The following is a 23139-nucleotide window of genomic DNA, read 5'->3' as shown; positions in this document are numbered from 1 at the left end:
GCCGTGACTGAGTGTGGAGTCATGGGAGTTGTTGTCTTCATCCCCACAGCCGAAGCAATCCGATGGGACTCCGGCAGAAATCATGTTCATGGATGAGCTAATGATTTATTAATGTAGTAGGGTGAGGCTGAAAGCCGTCGAAGCGAAACGAGGCGCGCGACACACGCGACACACGGCTGGAAAGCAGCGGCGCTTTTATTATGCCACAGTCGACCGCTTCCGCTGCTGCGTATGTGGTCGTGCGTATGTGGGAAAAAAAGCAGTGCTGTTTTATCATACTACATTTGAAGGTCGTCACCGGTCTATTAATACGCACAACATATTAAAGCGTCTTTGGTGAAATCGAGGGGTTATGACGTCATTAGCAGGCGACACAATGACACTATGGACACAGTCCGTGTCACTAGTTAAAATTGCTTATTTCTCTGGATTTAAACATTCTTCGAAACATTTGGGATAATGTAAGTACACAAGTCAGCAAAATATATAACACTGTTCTAGTGGTTTTTGGATATTTTAATAAAAAAAATCTTACATATTGTGCCTTTAAATGTCTGAATGTCATGCATTAGATACCAGAATACAAAAGCAAAAGTCATTTATTGTTAACTCTTTCCCTATCATTGATGGAATTTCCCGGCTTTCTGAGTTTTCACTGTTATAAGGTAGGAGGCACTATTAAATAACTTCTGAAAGAGTACTGAATCTTTGGATCAAACACAGGCAAAGAAGAAGCAATCATCTTATAAAGAAATAACACAATCATCAAACATCAAACAGCATATAAATCAAAACTGCCTAACATTACCGAATGAAATGTTGATCCAGGAAGTGGTTTAGGGCTGTGCTTATCAGGACATAGTATTTGACGAAAACATGATTTCTTTCATTAAACTAACCCACATTCATGAAGCTAGAATAAAACTGCTGGCGTGGAAAGAGTTAAGAAAGATGCACAATCACGCTTTTCAAACAAAACATTTGACAAAAATAAGTTTGTTTGGTTTGAAATGAATAAAAGATTGATCTAGTGTTGTGGCACGTTAATAATTCAAGGAGAACTGACTTTAGACATCCACTAAAAATCAAAGAAACATCAGCATTAAAAGACACTGAGCAAAAATAATGAAGAAAAGTGGCATTAGTGAAGAGAAAAGATGATGTGGCATTTAAATGATATTTTAGATCTAATGCAATGACATTCATTTTTAAATGTGATTGAAATATCTATATATTTTTTGAGGGTCACTGTAAGTACATCTGTTTTAGCAAAAAAAAAAACAAATTTTTTAGGTGATTTAACACAGAATAAGAACACGTATACCACAGTTTCACCTTTAAACATCTCTGCTCAATCCATACTGTCAGAAGAAACTGACTCTGTTTCTGCGCTCAATTTCTAACTCTCTTTCTCACTTTTTCCCCTCACACACAGTCTGACAGTATTGAAGCTGCTGTAATAAGACACTGACACAAGGATCCAGCATGTTTCCGCAGTGTGTTCGCTATTATATACACCTGACACAAACAGATACACATGCACCCAAGCATCCCTGATGGATCCTGTCATGTTTTCTTGATATAGAAAAAAAAGGCAGGAGAGAAGAAAGCTGTTATAAAGCTGTCAGAGTAATGTGAGATGAATAAAAAAAATTAACTGTCCTGTTCAGAGAAGACTGCATTGAATTGGAGGAATATACAACATGTTGGTGTGTGTATCAAGTGTGTTAATCACATTATAAATATATATGTATGCATTTATATATTTTTATAAAATATAAATACATTTTATTGTATATATATATATATATATATATATATATATAAAATAACTTAGATAAATAAAAAAAATAAATCTCTTATATCTTTACACTAGAGGCACAAGCCAAAATACATGAAGTAAAAACTGAATTAACACTTATGAGGCCATATGAAACTCTATCAGCCTGTGGGCAGGAAATTCAGAATAAATTATTCATTCATCAGATGCTTTTATCCACAGTGACTAGCATTACATACAAGCTTCATATTTTATCAGTTTCTGTTCCTTGGGAATTGAACGCATGACCTTAGAATTGCTAGCACTGTGCTCTACAGGAACTCTATGTCAAGACCACTATATTATACAGAGAATCATATAGCATTTTCAAAACAGACTGCTATGTGAAAAACCACCTTATGAATTTTAATAGAGTAGAGGTCATGACAAGAGGAAACTCGGAAGAAACCTGCATAGTGATACACGGATATACACACACTAAGTGCAATAATAGAAAGACAGACAGAAACCAAAGCATCTAAAATGCTGACACGTCCGTTTATCAACATTTAGACAAGGACATTTTTTTAGACTGTAAAGGCACAAAATACTGCCGATATTTCTGACATAACAATATCATGAATATCTGACGAATGCAGAAAGATCTTTGAGTAAAGTAGGCTTTTCTTGTTCATGCCTGGTGCTATTTTTGGACATTGGGTTGAGTTTGCTCTAGTCCTTGATGCTTCTGGTCAAAATACAAATGCTGATAATAAAATATTAACAAGAACCGTTTAAATCTGCCCAAGCCATTTTCTGTTAAAATTAGAATCTGAAGCTGTTCTCAGAATGTAATACAAAAGTACTATTTTCTGCATGCGATTGTTAATCGTGTCCAGTTCCAACTCATTTCGTAAGTTGTTGTTAAAATATAGAATACTGATATAGAATGAGTAAAAATTGTAGTTCTTGAAACTGATCAGCATAATCCATTCTTGAATATACTGATTGATATTTAACATATTAAGCATAAAAATATTAAGTATATCTTAAAAATATAATTTGTTACTCGAATACAAATCACAAATTTTATACAAAATCACCTGTTGGATTTTTAGGCATTTATTTTGCTATGTTCAACTTCACTTAAGTGATATTCAGAGTACAGTACATAGCCACTGAATAATTTTTTAGATTGTATGCTACAGGTTTATTTTGGAGAGTTTCCAGACAGTCATCATCACGGAAACAGAAATTTTATTTTGATTTTTAATCCAGTTTTGTGTGTGAAACCTTTGAAAGCTAAGCAAATAGCAGGTAAATATGATAAAATATGGATATAAAAACAGATATTTAAAGTAGAGGTTAAAATCATGGTCAGTTTATTCGTCTCATTAGAAATGGAAGTTTAGATTTAGTGCATTGCATCGTGGGATACAATATCTCATGCAATGTGCTCTGTGCATAACGCAGATTTTGGCTAATGTACACTCTTAAAAATAAAGGTGCTTTAAAAGGTTCTTCACAGCGATGCCATAGAAGAACCATTTTTGGTTCTACAAAGACCCATTCAGTCAAAGGTTCTTTAAAGAACCATCTCTTTCTTGCCTTTTTATAATCTGAAGAACCTTATTTCGCCACAAAGAAACTTTTGTGAAACAGAAAGGTTCTTCAGGTGTTAAAGATTATTTATGGAACCATTTAGTCAAAAAGGTTCTTCTATGGCATCGTGAAGCACCTTTATTTTTAAGAGTGTAGTAGGTTATGATGGTATTTGTGTGGCATGCATGAATACCGAAAATTTGCATACTCTAATAAATTTTGGCTGGGAAATTGATCGGCGAATGATGTACACCTGTGTGATTGACACACACACACACACACACACACCTGTCTCTTTTGTGCTTCTTTCCGCTTTTCTTCCTCTTGTCTCTGCGGGTTGGAGACGGGCTGTCAGCTCTGTGGGTCACACAAACACAACAACAATGAAATGCCGTCACTCTCTTCCATTTTTTCCTTCAATTATATTTAAATGTTCTTCTTGACCTTTTTCACTCTCGCATTTTTGTTTCTTGATAAAGTATGTCAAGCATTACTAGTACTACTGCTTATACATTGGATTTGTGTAATCTGAACAAACCTCTAAATATTACATTTCAATTTTTGGCTCAAAAAACTCAAAATGAGTCAAGTAAGAGATCACACTGGCAATTACAGGTTAATTTGAGCACACTGCATTGCTGGATACAGTGTTTCTGTTGTATACTGCTCGTCCGGTCGGTGTTGTAGGTTATTAGGTATTCTATGCATTGCATACAGAACATATGCATCCTATGCACAGTATACTGGCTGTCGGGAGAACTGACTTTTCAGAACATGATGCTGCACTGCATTAAATCACAGAAAGCAAACTGACCGACTGTGTCTTCTTGCCTTCTTCTTTTTCCTCTTCTTTGGCCGAGGGGAAGGTGAACTGCTGGATTTCCTCTTAGATCTAGAGTAGAAGACAAGAAATGGAGTAAAACAAATGCAGTGTATATATATATATGTTGGGGGAAATTATTAATGTTTTACATTATGTTACTCCTAATATAAGTAATCCAATCTGTTACACTGTTAATTCTTTTTGGAAAGCAAAGTTATTTTTCTCATCATCAGCAAGCATTTTGTTGTTGATGATGTTTTTGAGAATGAAAGCTCCTGGCTTGCAGTTGTTGTTGTTGTTGTTGTTGTTGTTGTTTTTCTTGTGTACAAATGCATGATATTGATATAGTTTGCATGCAGTGACAACCACTCGATTGATATTGCACCATATCGAATGTAGACAGCTTCAGTGATTGTAATGTGAGAAATGAAGTAATTTTGCATTAAACTGCATAAAGGAGATGTTTTCAATAGTATTTATTAAGTTACAGAAATTTCAATCAAGTTTATAATTTTATTCATTTATTTTATTCATTCGTTTATTTTGCTTATGTTTACAATTTTGTGGAAAAAAAAACCTGTTTGAAAAGTAAATAAGGTTTGCATGTTTGTAAGAAAACATAATTATATTGAGGAGCTGCGAGATCGGTTTTAAACTGAATCATATATAAATTATACAAATCAAATTATGGTTATCTCGTTTTCAGGTCAATAGTAGGAGAACCCAGGGTACCCACAGAGGATTTAAGCAGCATGTTCTTTTCCAAATCTTTAAATAAATCTTGACATTCATACTTTGAAATATGTTTTTCTGTTTGCAAATTAAACATGTAAAATTACCCATGATTGCTCCACATTTAATATGTAACAATAATATTTAATATTATTTTTTAATATTAAATAAACAACAACAATAATAGTTAATCCATTTTTAGCACTTTATGGGCATCTTTTCCTGAATATGAACAAGTTCACATAAATCTCGAGTTCATTTCTATGGGATGTTCTGTAGAAAGCTAGCAACTGTAACCAAGGAGGATGGAGCATATTGAAGGATCAGTTATGCTTATTATAACAATAACTTCCTCTAGAAGTTGAGCTCAGAGGAGACGCTGTGTGTTCTTCCTTTCTCAGCTTTTTACCTGCACTCATTGTAGGCAGTTGAATCTTGCTTGTAATATTTTCCATCCCAATCATAGTCTTCCTCATAGCCGTCAATGTACGCAGCGTTTTCCACATGATCTTCATCCCCGTGAGGAAGCAGCCTGATCCTGTGCATGCAGGAGGTAAATGTCAAAGGTCATGACCTGCGCTGGTCTAAAATGCAGTAATGAGCTATTATGACTCATTCTTGCAATGTCTCAAACTGTGCTATCAGCAGTGTTGGGCAGTAACGCATTACTTAGTAACGCGTTACTGTAATTTGATTACTTTTTTAGTAACGGAGTAATTTAACGCGTTATAATTTTCAAATTAGTAATCACATTCCAGTTACAAGCCGAGGTCTCTATACATTACTGCCGCGTTACATTGCTGACAGAATGCAGTGTTTTATAATCTGGAGATTGTCAAAAGGATGTAGCACACACACTGTCGAGTCAACCTGCTCCCGCGAGACCCGACGCAACAGAGAGCGGCGTGGGACAAGACTTGATAGGCGAGTGCAGAGACTGGTGTGTGTGCGCGGGATGCGGGAGAATAAAATGATTCACGGGACTACCGCAAAATAGAAATATCTAAACATAAAATATCTAAAACAAATAAATTATTCATCGGGAGCGTGTATGCTGGGATTTCATAAATTTAATGTAGAAAAAAGTAACGTAACTAGTAATGTAACTAATTACTAATTACTTTTGAAATAAAGTAATCAGAACAGTAACGTGATTACTTTTAAAAGGAGTAATCAGTAATCAGTAATTTGATTACATTTTCAGAATAACTTTCCCAATACTGGCTATCAGAAATGAAAGTCTTAATTGTATTTTTCCTAAGGGATTTACAAGAAACATCTGAGACAAGGCTGATCTATGAAAGAGCAACCTGTGAGTAAAAACATTTTTATCTGGGTGAAGTCAACATCTATTTATTTACCCTACCAATAATTTCTAAAACCAATAAGAAACTCTCTTCTAAGAAATATTTCTTAGAAACAGAAAAGGGTGATAATAATGAGGGTGCCAGCTTTTACAGGAATTCCTGGTAAGGTACTAACAGATCTATTTTTCTGTCACACTCACTTTTTATAATCTATCTCCCTCATTATAAAGCCTTAACTTATCCTCATTATCCTTCCTAACATGTGTCTTGATCAATTAAAATGAGCATTTCACTACTACAGGAGATCTTATCTAAAGCTATAATGATCAGCTTCTTCATCACAGTGGTAAATGTCACCATCCTGCTTCTGCAAACGTGCTTTTATAAACAGCCTGACAGTCCTATGATATAAAAGAAAATGTGTACAAATATGGGTAAAAGGGTGTTTAGTAATTCTGCACCATCTGAAACCAGCTAAATTTTGCCTCTTGTGCATTTTAAATGATTTTGTCTTGGATTTACTCAGTTGTACTTGTACTTTGATGTGTATTGTTTATGTGAATTAATGCATTTTGATTTGTTTAAATGTTTTTATGTTTAACTATGTGTGCTGCCTGTCTTGGCCAGGACCCTCTAAATGTTAAATCTCAAGAGTTTTTATTTTCTGGTTAAATAAAGGTTAAATAAAAATAAAAAAGAAGGGTTAAAAGACAACATAAGGGTTATGTGATGGAACAGAAGGGTTAAATGACAACATAAAGGCCCAGTGATGAAACAGATGGGTTAAATGATACGGATTCTGTGACATAAGAGAAGGGATAAATGACAACATACTTGAAGGGTCCTGTGATGGAACAGAATGGTTAAAAGACAACATAAGGGCCCTGTGATGAAACAGAAGGGTTAAATGATAAAATTAGGGTTATGTGACAGAAAAGAAGGGTTAAATGACAACATACTGGAAGGGTCCTATGATGGAACAGAAGGGTTAAATGATAATATAAGGGTTCTGTGACAGAACAGAATGGTTAAAAGACAACATAAGGGCCCTGTGATGAAACAGAAGGGTTAAATGACAAAATTAGGGTTCTGTGATAGAAAAGAAGGGTTCAATGACAACATACTGGAAGGGTTCTGTGACGGAAAATAAGGGTTAAATGACAACATACTGGAAGGGTCCTATGAAGGAACAGAAGGGTTAAATCAAAACATAAGTATCCTGTGATTAAACAGAAGGGTTAAATGATAACATAAGGGTTCTGTGACAGAAAAGAAGGGTTAAATGACAACATACTGGAAGGGTTCTGTGACGGAAAATAAGGGTTAAATGACAACATACTGGAAATGTCCTATGAAGGAACAGAAGGGTTAAATCAAAACATAAGGATCCTGTGATTAAACAGAAGGGTTAAATGATAACATAAGGGTTCTGTGACAGAAAAGAAGGGTTAAATGACAACATACTGGAAATGTCCTATGATGGAACAGAAGGGTTAAATCAAAACATAAGATTCCTGTGATTAAACAGAAGGGTTAAATGACAAAATTAGGGTTCTGTGACAGAAAAGAAGGGTTATATGACAACATACTGGAAGGGTTCTGTGACAGAACAGAACGGTTACATGACAACATAAGGGCCCTGTGATGAAATAGAAGGGTTAAACGATAACATAAGGGTTCTGTGACAGAACAGAAGGGTTAAATGACAACATACTGGAAGGGTCCTATGATGGAACACAAGGGTTAAATCACAACATAAAGGTCCTGTGATGAAACAGAAGGGTAAAATGGCAATATAATGGTCCTCTGGAAGAACAGAAGGTTTCTAAGATGTTGTGTTGATAGAGCTATTATGGCTCAGACTCTGAATTCTTGTGGACAGAATGGCCAGAAAAAGGAGGTTAGATTTAAGATGAAAAGGATTCTTTAATTAGATTGGTCTCTGGGTGAAGGAGGTAATGTATGGTCGCTGAGGTTTCCTTGGGGCTGTGCTACGGCATTAACGCAGGGTCATTTGTGATCTGTAAAGAGTATTAAATCATGATCATCTCCTTCTGCTTCTGATAAAGGACCTGCACCCACAAGCTAAGAAAGTTTGTATGTGTACGGCTAAAGCAAACACATTAGGCCTATATGTGGCATTTTATTTCTGAACCTATTTCAACATGACTTCATGTAAGCCAACGTTATGACTTGTCTTTATGCTAGGCAGCAAAGCTACATTTCCCATTATCCTCCATGGCAACATGAGATTATAAAATACACAATATAGCTAAAGCCTCTAACCTTCATCATTTGCTCTTCATTTTGATGCATTAGTGCTATAAAGTTTCTGTGTTCGTCAGCAGATAAAAAAATGAGTAGGCATTTCCCAAAGATTCATTTTAGTGAATCAGTTTATTCAGACAGTTCATGTAAATGAACCAGAAAGAAAAAATAAATTCAATCCCTGTGAAGCATTTTTGCATTGCATTATTTAGCTAAATGGGTTTCCAGCCAGTTACATAAATAAGGGTGTTTCTAGTTCTAGTAAATGTATTTAATGTACACGTATCTATTAAACATCCACTATCAATTCACTGGCACTGAGATTTGTATTATGGATGGTTTCTATCAGTGCTGGTCAGCGTTATCATTAATCACAGTAATACAATGACGCACACAAATGCTATCCGATACTGTCTCTAGGAAACACACACTATATTCAATTACGTTTGGAAGATAAGATCAGAGCAGATCAATCGTTTGCTCATTTACTGTCTGTCACACATCATGTGTGATTGACTCACGGTGGACGTGGGTGCAAGCCTTCTCGAGTTATCACACCCTCCTTCTCCATCAGCATCTGCCGAAACGTTCCAACCTTCTGTCGGATTTCTTCTTCGGAATACCTGCAAACAAAAATGAAAGCATTGAAGGAAGGAGCCAATCCACTATAATTAACCCTGTCAGCTACCACCCAGAAAAACGTTTGCACGGGTCACCACTCACATTTTCTTCAGAAAGTGTAAAAGTCTAGTTTTAATCTCGCCACTTTCAGAGATGTGCTAAAAATGCGTAAATAAATGCAGCATGGAAACATTCAGCCCCGCCAAGGGTTTGGATATTAAACGGGCCATTCTAGTTTTCTCCAGAGAAAACTACGACAAACCATACATCAATGGAAAGCGTATTTATTCAGCTTTCAGATGTATAAATCTCAATTTAAATGACCCTTATGACTGGTTTTGTGGTCCATGGTCACATATATTCTGTTGTAATTGTACAGTAATATGGTATTTTGTCCATACAATTTAGTTTTATTGCAAATTTACAAAAAACATAACAATAATTTGAACAAATTTACCATTAATACAGATGCTGCATCCATTGCATGACATGTTTCCTTACTGACATGCTCCCAACTCCCAAATCAACTATGGTTTTTAATATCTCATTTGTGACTAATTATTTTATTGGGCTTCCAAATGTCACAATATTGTATAACAAATGAAATAAACATTTACACACTACCATTCAAAAGTGTATCAATGTTGAAAACAGTTGTGCTGCTTCATATGTTCGTGCAAACTGTGATACATTTTATTTTTCAGGATTCTTTGATGAACAGAAAGTTCAAAAGAACAGCATTTATTTGAAATAGAAAGCTTTTATAACATCATAACTGTCTTTACTGTCACTTTTGATCAATTAAATGTATCCTTGCTGAATAAAACTATAAAAAAAAATTTAAGTCTTTCTGACCACAAACTTTTGAACGATAGTATATTTGAGATAACAACTGATCCCAATCAGTGAATTAATGTTAGCATACAGCTGTTCAGCATTGCACATTGCTTGCTATTTCACTTTCTATTTATAAAAATAAGTGGAAGGCAGTGCATGTGCTCATGTTAAACATATGCCAAACATGACCTGCAGGGGGCTCTAGACATGTTTGGAAAGAGCAAATGTAACACACACACACACACACACACACACACACAACTACATCCTGGCCACAATGGACAAGGCCTTATTAGGCCAATTAGATAATAATGGCAAGAACAAAGTCGCCATCATTAGCAAAAGACTCCTAGGACATTAATGCACCTTCTGTCTGTTTCGTTTAACCGTGAATCGATAGCACTGATTAACCTCGTTTAATAGCACATACTCCCCTGTGCACCAAATGAAGCCTCCGGTTCAATGCTGAGCATATAGAGACGGATTATAGAGGACGGCGCAACAAACCGTGAGTGCAGCCTATTAATCAATAATATCAACACTGATGGTGCAGACTTTACCGACAAATTGTCAACTCGTGCATTTTTTTTTTTCAGCGAAAGAAACAGGTTTTTATTGTGCATGAGATCAATTTAGGTGTTTATTGTTAACCTGACTTGCTATGTCCGTATTATTGAATCACTGAGTTATTACCCTAATAACAAGGAATGTTTCCAGAATGTTCTGACAAGGTTCTCTCATAGTTATGAACAAACGTCCTCAAATGTTCTCAAAACATTAGAAAACAATAACTTTCACAAAAACATGATTTTTTTTTTCTGAAACACTTTAGTTGAACGTTTTTTAAATGTTACTACTTGTTTCAGAATATTTAAAAGTAATGTTTCCGCAATGTTTGCAAAATTATATGTTTCCTTAACATTCCTGTATTTTTTTTTCTTTTTTTAGTTTTTAAAACATTTAACAAATTAAATAACGTTTTCATAACTTAATGAGAACATTCTTAGAACATATTTTCTGGGTAACTCCTGAAAGTTTAATCTACTAAATTCACAAATGAATCATTAAATGTGATTTGTAAACCAGTTCATTAAAAAGAATGGGCTCAAAATGGACATGCTATCTGGTCTCAGAGAAGATGACTGGATATGGAGAATAAATGTTGAAATTAAGTGTTATTTTATGTTTTTTAGTAAAGGGAAAGCCATGTTAATGTTTCAAACTGCTGAAAGAAAGTTTCTGTAATGCATCAAGAAAAAGCATGTTTTTCTTCAAATTAAATAGAGTAAAAAGTCAGATATTATGCTTTGGAATGTAGTGAATGAAAAGTAAGCGTTCATAAATATGAATTTATTAATTATTTAGTTCTCATACAACTACACACAACATATGGCTGTGAAAAACCAATAACAACTTAAGTGTGTCTTGCCATGTTATTTAAACTAACACACTGAAACGTTTTTAATTTCCTTCTCATACTATGGTGATATGAAGACATCAACATTTCATAAATCATTTAATTCATAATTCATTCCTCTACCCAAAAACCTGACAATGCATGTCCAAAAATGCCTTTTTGTCATCAAAACAACACACTCCACCTTTGCTCTTGATGGAAAAGTCCTTCCAAATCGAAGACTGCCTAAGAAGCGAATGTTGGACTTGACATTAAATGAGTGTTTATTGAACACAGCATGAGTTGATCTGATTGGTTGGTGGTTTACAGTAAGGTTAAGCGCTAAGGTCTGATAAAAACGTTCATGTGGAGCCCTCATGCATACTTATGAGCTTCAGACTCGTTTGGGAATCCAGTTACACAACGGACTGCATCTTTCCTTACTGGAGTCGATCTTTCTATCCGTCCATCCATTGACCTGAGTCTCAGCACGCTTCTCCAGGGAACGTGTAAATTATATATGAAGCCTCATCCTCGTCTCCATCTGTCCGTCCCTGTCTCTCTGGCCGCGGACGGGTCTGATCCCGGAGGTGGGGGCAGATGGAGGCGTCGGGCCGCTGGCGTAGCCGCTGGCGGTGGAGCGATTAACCAGAGCGCCGCTCCAACAGTAACACTCCACTAATTGGTTCCTGCCGGGGTGAAAATGCCAGACGACCAACTACTGCTGGATTTTTTCACCTGTTTTATCATCCGACAGGTGCACAAACGCAAGTCCAGTCGCTTAGAATAGAACAGCACACCTCCGCTCAACAAGACGCATGAAGCTCAAACACTTGCAGGCCGTGTACACTCAACACATTTCTAAAAAGAAATTCAGTGGACCTACTGTATTGCCACAAATAAAAATAGTAGCATCGAAATTAACTTCTTTTTTTTTTTCCAAGTCAAAAATATTAACATCACTAAACCAACCACTAATTTGTAACAACAAAACTCATTTTAATGGGTTAAATTAGGTAGAAATAGCTCTTTGAGGTAATGATTGCATGTTAACACTTTTTACAGTGTGGTTGGTTTAAAATATACGTTAAAATGTATTGATCAAATTAAACCTTTTAAGTTATAAACATTATTTTGATGAACTCTGTTACATAATCAATACTTCAAATTAATACTCGGTGTGATTTAAACTGAAATTTCTGTTAATTTATTTGTAATTTGTTTTTAAATAAAGTGATTTAGTGTTCAATGCTGTTATGTTTGAAATTTAATAGAATTAAATTACTTTGGAATTAGAACAATACATTTTTTTGAGTAATCAACTTCTTTCTACTTCAAAGTTTCACATTTAATTAAATTACTTGCCATTTCTTTGTAATTAATTGTGAAATTTACTAGCAATTTATAAGTGAAAATTGTTTCTACACCATTTTTTGGGGGGTGAAAAGCGAAGTGAAAAAGACTAATGCAAACTGTTGCATTAATTTTTTTTGTTGAGCCTAGGGTTATCATCATAAACTATAACTGAAACCATAAAAATATTTTCGTTACTTGAAATAAAATAAACAAAAATTAAATAATTAATAAATATCAAATATTTATATTCGTTTTATTTCGGCTAGTTGCCAAGGCAACACTTCTCATTCATTTAGTTTAACTTGAAGTACTAAAATAACTCAAACCAAATAAACTAAAACAAATAAATACAAATGAATAAAACACTATAGATGCATATTAAAATAATAAATATAATATTTTATATAATAAATATAAAATAATAAAAAGTTTTACAAAATTACTAAAACTTTAACAAAAATTGTTAGTGAAATATAAAAATATATATAATGTGCGCGCGTGTGTGTGTGTGTGTGTGTGTGTGTGTGCGTGTGTGTTGGGGGAGGCTCTATAGGAGAGGTTAAGGGGTTAAGGACTTTACGAGGGGAGTGTCGCATCGGTTTATATCCACAGCATCAGAGAAAAGCCTCCAGTAGCCATTATAACTGCAGCCGCCCGATTTAATTCCCTGCCGCTCTCTGTGAAACACCCCTGCAATTATCCTGCACAATCTCTCCTGATATCTGATTCATAAAGACAAGCCCTTAGTTTAAAAGAACAGTTCACCTAAAAACGAGCAGAGTGTCAACATATATTCACCCTCATGTCGTTCCAAACCAATGACTGTCTTTCTTCTGTGAATGTAAATATCAGACACTGCTTCTTATATAACAAAAATTGCTGTTGCTCATTGGGCGCTGATAAAAATCTACATTGTAAAAAAAAACAAAAAAAAACATTATTGGACTATGTTTTTAAAGAAAATACTATTTCATTCTTACTACTTCAAAATTTCATGTTTAATTCAATGTGCTACTTGCCGTTTCTTTGTAATAAATTGTGAAATTTTCTAGCAATATCTGACCGGAATAGTTTCTACACCACATCTTATTAGTGTATTTATTTTTCGATTTAATTATTATATTTGCTCGCTATTATATTCATAAAATCTACTGGTTTGAGATAAGACATTAAAATGTATTTGTAAACAATATCTGAAAGTAAAAACTTGAATGCAATACAAACTATGCAACTGTTTATGATGTACAATGTTTTTCTGTGATCATTTTTCTTCTTCTTTCTATATACCCCTAACATATTTGGTTATATTTATTCTTGTTTGTACAATAAGCTTGATTCTACAACCTCTCAAATCTCATTACGCTTATTCAAACTTGATCACCAGATGCACATTAAGTCAAACCTGAAGCAATGCATCTTCATGAGTCATGTTTGAATATGCATAAATGCAAATGAGATTCAGGAGCGACAATGAAGAGCAAGTTTTTCAGTAAATAATATTCCTCACACAAATCTATCATATGATTTTTTAAATACTGTACAGTGCAAGAGTCAAGCTGGCTTAGTCACTGTATGCAAAACAGCTTGAAGGATTCCTCAAAATCTCATTTGTGTTGCACGGAATGACGTGATGCGAGTTTGGATCGACATGAGGGAGAGTAAATGATGACCGGATGTTATTTTTTATCTCTGTTTATAAACAGAGATAAACAGAGAACGCGCGGCCGCTGAAGCATGTTTAACACAAGAAAACCAGCTCTTCAGCAAAAGCTACATGGATGGAGCTCGTCTGATTTTCACAGAGATGCACGCCGTCTGCCGCTACTCACACTGGGACGAACATATGGAGAGCCAACACACTAAAGCAGAGCACAATTAGTCATCATGCAGTGTGTGTGTGTGTGTGTGTGTGTGTGTGTGCACTGCCAGATGGCTGATCCACAACCCTCCTCCATCTCCAACATCCTGCTCCAACAACATCGTCATCAATCTAATAACTATTACTCAGAGCTCCTAACAAGCAAAAGTCCATTTCCACTCATAAGAGGGTGCAGAGAATGAAAAGAAAAATGAGATGGTCTTCATACATGTGACTTTATACAGACAGATGTGTAATGTTTGAGAAACCTGTCTTTATTTTTGAAATTCCACTGATTGCCGTTAGTGGTGCAGAAATTACACACTGCACATTAAATGAACCATATTCTACAGATCTTAATTCAGTTTTTGATAAGCGCTGGTAATTCTATTCTATTGGTAACACTTTAGTATAGGAACCAATTCTCACTATTAGCTAGTTGATTATTAGCATGCCTATTATTAACATATTGGCTGTTTATTAGTACTTATAAAGCACATATTCTGCATGACCATATTCTACATCCCTAATCCTAGCCAATACCTAAACTTAACAACTACCTTACTAACTATTAATAAGCAGCAAATTAGGAGTTTATTGAGGCAATAGTCATAATTAATGGTGAATTGGCGAGAATGGGAAATAAAGTGATTCTATTCTATTCTATTCTGTTCTATTTCACACAAAAAATTACAATTCAGTCATAATTTACTCACCCTCATGTCATTCTGAACCAGTGTTGTTATTGGCAAATTGAAACAATTTAAATGATCATTTTGCTACTATTTCTGCTTGGACATGTTACACATATCAAATCAATTTGGGTTATACATTTTCATTTTGCAACTTATAAAGTGTTAAAATTTGTATGCAATTTACATATTAAGACTACTGTCACTTTGCACATATGGGTAATGGAAAATGTAAATTTAAATACAGAAATACATTGCCATTTTGCATATTGCATTTTAAATTGAATTTTGTTACCTATATGCTTCCATAGTTTTTATAGTACAATGACCTCTTATATGTCAAAAGATCAAAGGAAATTTAGATTTCTCAGTTCATGACCCCTTTAAAGTCAAATAAAACATGAAAACTGAAATATAAAAAGAAAAGCTAATAAAAAAATATGAATAAATACAGTAGTGCTAAATAACTGGTTGCTCCAAACCTGTGACTTTCTTTCTTCTTCCGAACACAAATTAAGATATTTTGAAAAAACTCACTGACTTTCACTGTATGGACAAAAAAGACACTAAAACATTTCTCAGAATATCTCCTTTTGTGTTCAGCAGAAGAAAAAGCAACATGAAAGTGAGTAAATAATGACAGAATGTTCTAATTTAAAAGGCATTGTTATTTATATTATATATTACAGTATTTTTAAAGTCTTGATAAATGTCTACCTTATATATATATATATATTATTTGTTTATAATTATTAATATTTATTTACATACAATTTTTTTCTTTTTTTTATTAGGCACCTTATTGGAATCATTTTTTTATTGTTGTTTGTTATTGTTATCATATATTTATTTTACTTGTCATTACTTGTTTTGTGTATAATGCTTTGGCAATATTGTATATATACACAATCATGCTGATAAAGTATCTCTTTAATAACATTAAGGACCCACATTTTCATTCAAACTTTATTTTCTGGATCAAACTGACAGAATGGTGTCATCCTTCCACTATAGTAATCTAGTGCTGTCATTTAAACTAATGTTAATAGTCTCTCTGTGGGAGCTGTGCAGTGAAATACGCTAGATCCCCATTGGATCACTGGATTGACCAATCAGATAACAGGACTGAAACTATCTGTTTTATACATGGAATGTAAAAGTAAACTGCTGATAAACCAAACATGCTTTCTTCTATTTCTCTGGTGTGCGTTGATGAATGGAGGCAGAAATTCAGGCTCACTCAGCACCTCACTCGCTAAGCATTTAAGCACATTAGCAGATTTCTAATCCCAAACTGGAGCAAATCTTTCATCAGCTTTTGTGTGCTGAGTCGGTTCCCCCGCGGCAGTGTTTGTGTGCTTTATCACCATCTTTCGTTCTGCCTCAAGGTCACACAGCTGCTGTTTAATTAGAGACACTCAGAGCTGCTTCAGAAGGCCGTCAGACGCGGGCCGAGCGCAGACGTCTGCAGATTACAGCAGATGTCAGTCAGGCCACATCACAAATACAGCAGCATTACAGGCCAATTGCTTTACTGCTTCCTGCAGCGCTGTGGAGCGCTCAGAACTGGCCTGAGATTGACTTTTAAAGAAGGAGAATTCAAATGAAATGAAATTCACAAATCTGTCATTTTTAACTACAAAAAAGGCTGTATTTAGTTAAAACCACTTAAACAGTTCAAAGGTTTGGGGTCAGTAAGATTTTACAATGTTATTCAAAGAAGTCTCTTATGCTCACCAAGTTAAAGCACAAAAAAATAATAACGAAGTATATTGCAAAAATATTCAAATATATGCAAATTCTTATCACATTATAATGTAGAGAGACTGACTGCATTACTGCAAGTTTTCATCTCTGTCATTATCGCAAACGATTTCTTCGATTTCCTAATCGCGCAATAAAATCGTCTGCGATTTTTTTGCGTAACTTGTCAGTGAACTACGGCTCTGTGTAGTAAATTCTGCTCCATCTGAAAGCACGTGATGATGATTTCCTGCTGATTACAGAACCGGCTTTACTGACAAAATGCGCATGACAATCGCATTCGATTAATCGTGCAGCCCTAGTTCAAACCATTCAAAAAATTTGGGGTCAGTAAGATTTTTTTATGTTATTGAAAGAAATCTCTTATGCTCACCAAGTTAAAGCACAAAAAATTACTAAATATATATTCAAATACATGCAAATACTTATGTTTAGAATGTAGAAAGACTGTATTACATAATTCACAACTTAAAGTTTTTCATCTAATATTTATATAGTTAAAAAATACAGTAATATTGTGAAATTTTATTGCAATTTCAAATAACTGTTTTCTATTAGAATATATAATTAAATCTAATTTATTTCTGTGATCAAAGCTGAATTTCCAGCATCATTACTCCAGTCTTCAGTGTCACATGATCTTCAGAAATCATTCTAATATGCTGATTTGCTCAAGAAATATTTAAAAGTGTTTCTGTTCTTGTACTTGCTTAGATGTTTCAGGTCTCAATGCATGAAGAAATACTAGCGCTGCATTTGTCTATCAGAAGTAATGCAAAGACTAAATAAAACAACAGCACAGCCAACAATGCACTGTGATATAAAATTCTCCTTTATGTCTGTTCTTGTGACGTCTCATACATGAAAACATCACAAGTTTCCTTTGTAAAGCGCAGATATTGTAGTCATTTTCAAATTCAATTTTTTTGAAGTTGTAAATAAAATAAAGATTATTGGAGTATGTTTTACAAGAAAATACTATTTCAGATTTCCTACTTCAAATGTTCATGCCTTATTCAATGTGTTAATTGCCATTTCTTTGTAATTATTTGTGAAATTTAGGAGCAATTTCTGAGTGAAAATTGTTTTCAAGTAAATATAAGACAATGAAAGTCAATGTAAATGCAAATTATAAAAAAAATATAAACATTTTGATCTTAAATTGTTGATTATAAACTAATTTATTTGAAGTATATTGCAAAATATTAATCTATTTGCAAATTCAGAATATGTTCAGAATGTAGAAAGACTGACTGTATTACATAATTTGCTAAATGTATTATTTAAATTAGTTGCCAAGGCAACATTTTTAAATACATTTAAATTTGACTTTTAAATCATTTATTTATCCTGTAAGCACAACAATAATATTGAAGTATATTGCAAAATTTTTAAATATATGCAAATTCATACGTTTAGAATGTAGAGAGACTTACAGTATTATGTGATTCGTAACTTAAACAATTTTATTTCAGTAAGTTTTTAAGTATATATGATATTTTGAATCCTCTTCGTTTTAATGAATGATTTTCTGATTTTTTTTTATAGTTTTAGTTTTATCTAATAATACCAGCACTGGTTAGTCACTTATGAGGATCCTGTCCATTTATGCAGCACTGGATGTAGAAGACAACAAGTAGATAGCAGACAACAAGGCAGAGTACTAGGCTTTAGAACAGAGCTAATGTCTACCTGACAACCATATGCATGATTGTTAAATCTTTATTTTAAAGTACCAAATCACACAAACACACACACACACACACACACACACACTATATTTGGTCCCATCAGTGGTTCACTCACCCCTGTTCCTCCATCATCTCCTGAAGCTCCATGCATTTCAGCTCCACCCTCCTCTTCCTCTCATGGTCCAGAATCTCACGGTGAGCCTTCTTCACCAGGACCGGCTCAGGTGGGATGCCCTCTTTCTCCTTCGGCTCCTCGTTAGCTTTGGGATGTGTGGCCGCGGGGGTCTCGGGCTGCAGCGGGACCCCGTTAGCGGCGTCCTCAGGGGAGGGAACCCTCGCCCCATCGTACATGGCCACAGCACTCTGATAGACACAAACACAGAGACACGAGATCTGATATTAACATCGATTCCAGAGGAATTATGAAGAACATCACACAGGGTTTTACAGTTAACTACAACTGAAACTGAAGGCATTAACAAAAAACAATTTCATTAATTGCAACTAAATAAATGTTAACTGGATTAAAATAAAATATTAAAAACTTCAACTTATTTTATTTCAGCTAGTTGCTAAGGCAACATTTCTCATTTTCATTTAGTTTAAATTGATGTTCTAAAACTAAATAAACTCAAATGAATAAAAAACTATTTATAAAAAATTTATAAGAACTATATAACTAATATAAATGACAGAAACCAAACAAAATTAATAAAATGATATATCATTGATATTAAAATATCATTTATTTATTAAAACTTTAAAGTGAAAAAAATAAAAATAAAAATATAAAAAATACATCAAATGAATAAAAACTACACAGATATATTTAGAAAAAAGAACAATAATTATTAAAAATAATAAAAACACTAAAATACTCAAACTTTAGCTAAAATGAAAATGATAATGGACAATATAAAAATAAAAACTAGTTTAAAATATTTCTAAAAACTAAAATAGTATCTCAATTATACTAAAATAACACTGTAAATACTGCACATGTTGATAATGGTAGCTTATATTCGATCAATTTGACCGTGATACAAATGGACAAAAAAAACTATAAATAAATACGTTTTAATCAAATAGATTACCGTTCAACGGTTTGGGGTCAGCAATATATATATATTTAAGAAATTAATACTTTTATTCATTCAAGGACACATTAAATTGCCCAAAAGTGACAGTAAAAAATTATCTCTATTTCAAATAAATGCTGTTCTTTTGAGCTTTCCATTCATTCAAGAATCCTGAAAAATAAAATGTATCACGGTTTCCAGAAAAATATGAAGCAGCACAACTGTTTTCAACACTGATAATAATCAGAAATGTTTCTTGAGCAGCAAATCAGCATATTAGAATTGCTATTATTTTAGTTATTAATTGCTATTAGAATAGCTTTGATCACAGAAATAAATTATATTTAATAATATATTATCACAAAAAACTGTTATTTTAAATTGTAATAATATTTCACAATATTACTTTATTTTACTGCATTTTTTATCTAATAAATGCAGCCTTGGTGAGCAGAAGAGTCTTCTTTCAAAAACACTCAAAAATCTAACCAGCCTCAATATTTTGAACGGCATGATCAAAAATAAGACGTGACTGTTTTTGCACTGATAATAACAATACAAGCAGCAGCAGAGATATGTCAGCTTTCATTTTCACCCATATCTTCTGTACAGGACATTGCGATTGCATACATATATAAATTAGGAGCAACTATCTCTTTTCTATGTAAGTTGGGCTTTTATACTGTAGTGTGCATTCACAAATGTAAGCTCTATTTATGCAAATATTTCACTGCATGAGGTCTTTGCTGCAGGCTCACATTTCCATAAAGGTTTTGCAGTTTATTTGGATGAAGTGCTGCTGCAGAGTTAGTGCATCAGAGAAAACCAAGAAGAAGAGCTGCTGTAGAGCCAAGTTTTCACCATGTCCATCCATATCCGTGCGTGCAAAGGTTCTGCGCGATCCTCTTGTTCAATATTCTGGGGGTCTGAATCCAGCTCAAACTGATATGGCAATATTGACGCCATCCTTAACTAAACCGGAGCAGATGGAACTTGCTGCTTTGGCAAGGGGCGGGGCAGTACTGAAACACTGACTAAGCTGTTCACCAATCACAATGCACTGGGAAAGCTAACCAATCACAGCACATTTCGTTTTTCGGAAGGCGGGCCTTCATCAAACCCGGAACTAATCGAGCCGTTTGTGCCAGGCTGGGGAGAAAGGTATTGTTATAATGTAAATTATGTGAAAAATAATGCGTTTTTCGAACCACCAGCATGAGAGCATGTTCTAGTACACCCCCAAAACAAAATCAAGACTTTGTAAAAGAGCATAATAGGACCCTTTTAAAACAATGTTTTATGTAGCAATATACGTAACAATATTATGTTAAAAAATAGGACTACAACAAACATTTATTTTGAAAATTAATTAATCTTTTGACAATTTTTTTTATATATCTTATTAAAGAACAATATATGCAACAATTTTATCTTAAAAAAATTGGACTTTAATGAACGTTTATTTTGATAATCAGTTACTCTTCTGAATATTTCTTCAATTTATTACAGTAGATAAAAAGCCTATTTTTTCTATATTTTATAAACTTCAATGAACATTTATTTTGATGACCAATTAATGTTTTGATTATGTCTTCGTTTTATTACAGTAGGTAAAAATCAAAAAATTTTTCTGTATTTTATTAAAGAACATGTTATTCAACATCCACAGCCGAAAAACAAAAAAAGAACAAAAACAAATAATTATTTAATCTTTTGATTATTTCTTTGATCAATTACCGTAGATAAAATAGCCTAATTTTTTCTGTATTTTATTAAAAAGCATTTTATTCCGCTTTCAAAGCCCGATATTCTCCAAAAACTGTGTGCAATATTAAATTAACTTCAACAGACATTTTAACTGATAATTAATCTTTTGATTATTTCTTTGATTAATTAGAGTAGATAAAATTATTTTTTTCTGTATTTTATTAAAAAGCACTTTATTCCACATCCTACATTTCTTTTGACAATTCTTCAATTAAAATAAAAAAAATTTATATATACAGGTGCATCTCAATAAATTAGAATGTCGTGGAAAAGTTCATTTATTTCAGTAATTCAACTCAAATTGTGAAACTCGTGTATTAAATAAATTCAATGCACACAGACTGAAGTAGTTTAAGTCTTTGGTTCTTTTAATTATGATGATTTTGGCTCACATTTAACAAAAACCAATAAAATAAAACCAATAAAAAAAACATTTTTAGTGAAATGTTGGCCTTCTGGAAAGTATGTTCATATACTGTACATGTACTCAATACTTGGTATATGCTCGGTTTCTTTTCATTTATTTTGAACAGACAGTAGTACAAATTTTAAAAAAATTCCACCTATATGTGAAAATACTAAATCTTATTACATTATGTTATATATATAAAATCTGCAGTACATATATACATACAAGGAATAAATTCTTGAAATATATTTGATTTAGTTTACAGATAAACAAGGGAATAAAACAGTGCGACACGTAACGTAGCCTATATACGAGTTTCAGTTCATTTTTGTGATGCGCTTAATTTGTTCACAGAAAGGAAACTCAAATGGCAGAAAGCGACATCCTATTTGTTTTCTTTATTTTACAAAAGCACTTTTTTTTGTTTCCATTGTGAGTGTACACAAATAAAAGCAGACCTTTATACATTGATGCATTATTAATAAGACAATAAGTGTTTAAAGTTGATTCTGCTGAAGTGATCGCGTCGGCACGCGCACACACACACACACACACACACACAAAACACATTAGTTCCAGCATTGCTAACTTAGCACAGTTGGTACTTAATCAAAATAAAATACAGTGAATCAAACATCAGCGCGCCCGCCTCTGTGTCACCGTTGGAACTGAAGTACAAAGCCTATAATTTACATAATAAATAATAGTTTAGCATTCAGATACGTTACATCGCAAATATGGAAATATTATGGAATATTTGGATTTGTGCCGAATGAGAGAGGTAGGATACACAAGCACAAAGCTCCATTTCGCAAACAGTTGAGTGCACAAGCCTTTAAAGTATACTCCTTTGTCAGTCTATGAGAGACGCATTCAGAATCAGCACATGGTCACTGTCTAATGGGCTTTGATTTCAAGTGCGCAACTCATGGCAATCGCTGTTCTTCTGCTGGTGGCCGGTTATCAAACAGCGTTGCATTGCTGCGGACGCCCCCTTCTGGATTGGGGGTGAATTGCCTGTATTCGTTGTAAGGCCTCATGCACCGAACCGAGATGTCCATACCATGATATATATATATATATTTATATAATTTAATTTATGCATTTAGCAGACACTTTTATTCAAAGCGACTTACAGTGCATTCAGGCTATACATTTTTTACCAGTATGTGTGTTCC

The 23139-nt window shown here is 33.8% G+C and overlaps 1 protein-coding gene across 1 annotated transcript in view; it reads right to left on the bottom strand.

The window, feature by feature from the left end:
• Positions 1–23139, bottom strand: part of srrm3 (serine/arginine repetitive matrix 3) — a 94307-nt gene that overhangs the window by 25183 nt on the left and 45985 nt on the right. The window contains exons 2-6 of the mRNA XM_016546290.1: positions 18822–19069; positions 9013–9114; positions 5326–5454; positions 4176–4253; positions 3650–3718 (exon numbers count right to left, since the gene is read on the bottom strand). Of these exons, the coding sequence (XP_016401776.1) occupies positions 3650–3718; positions 4176–4253; positions 5326–5454; positions 9013–9114; positions 18822–19057 (614 nt within the window). The 5' untranslated portion in view covers positions 19058–19069. The remainder of the gene's footprint in view (positions 1–3649; positions 3719–4175; positions 4254–5325; positions 5455–9012; positions 9115–18821; positions 19070–23139) is intronic.

The sequence above is a fragment of the Sinocyclocheilus rhinocerous genome, unplaced genomic scaffold, assembly GCF_001515625.1.
Source record: "Sinocyclocheilus rhinocerous isolate Xijiao unplaced genomic scaffold, SAMN03320098_v1.1 scaffold370, whole genome shotgun sequence".
In the NCBI taxonomy this organism is placed as follows: Eukaryota; Metazoa; Chordata; class Actinopteri; order Cypriniformes; family Cyprinidae; genus Sinocyclocheilus; species Sinocyclocheilus rhinocerous.
This window is presented reverse-complemented; position numbering and strand designations above follow the sequence as displayed.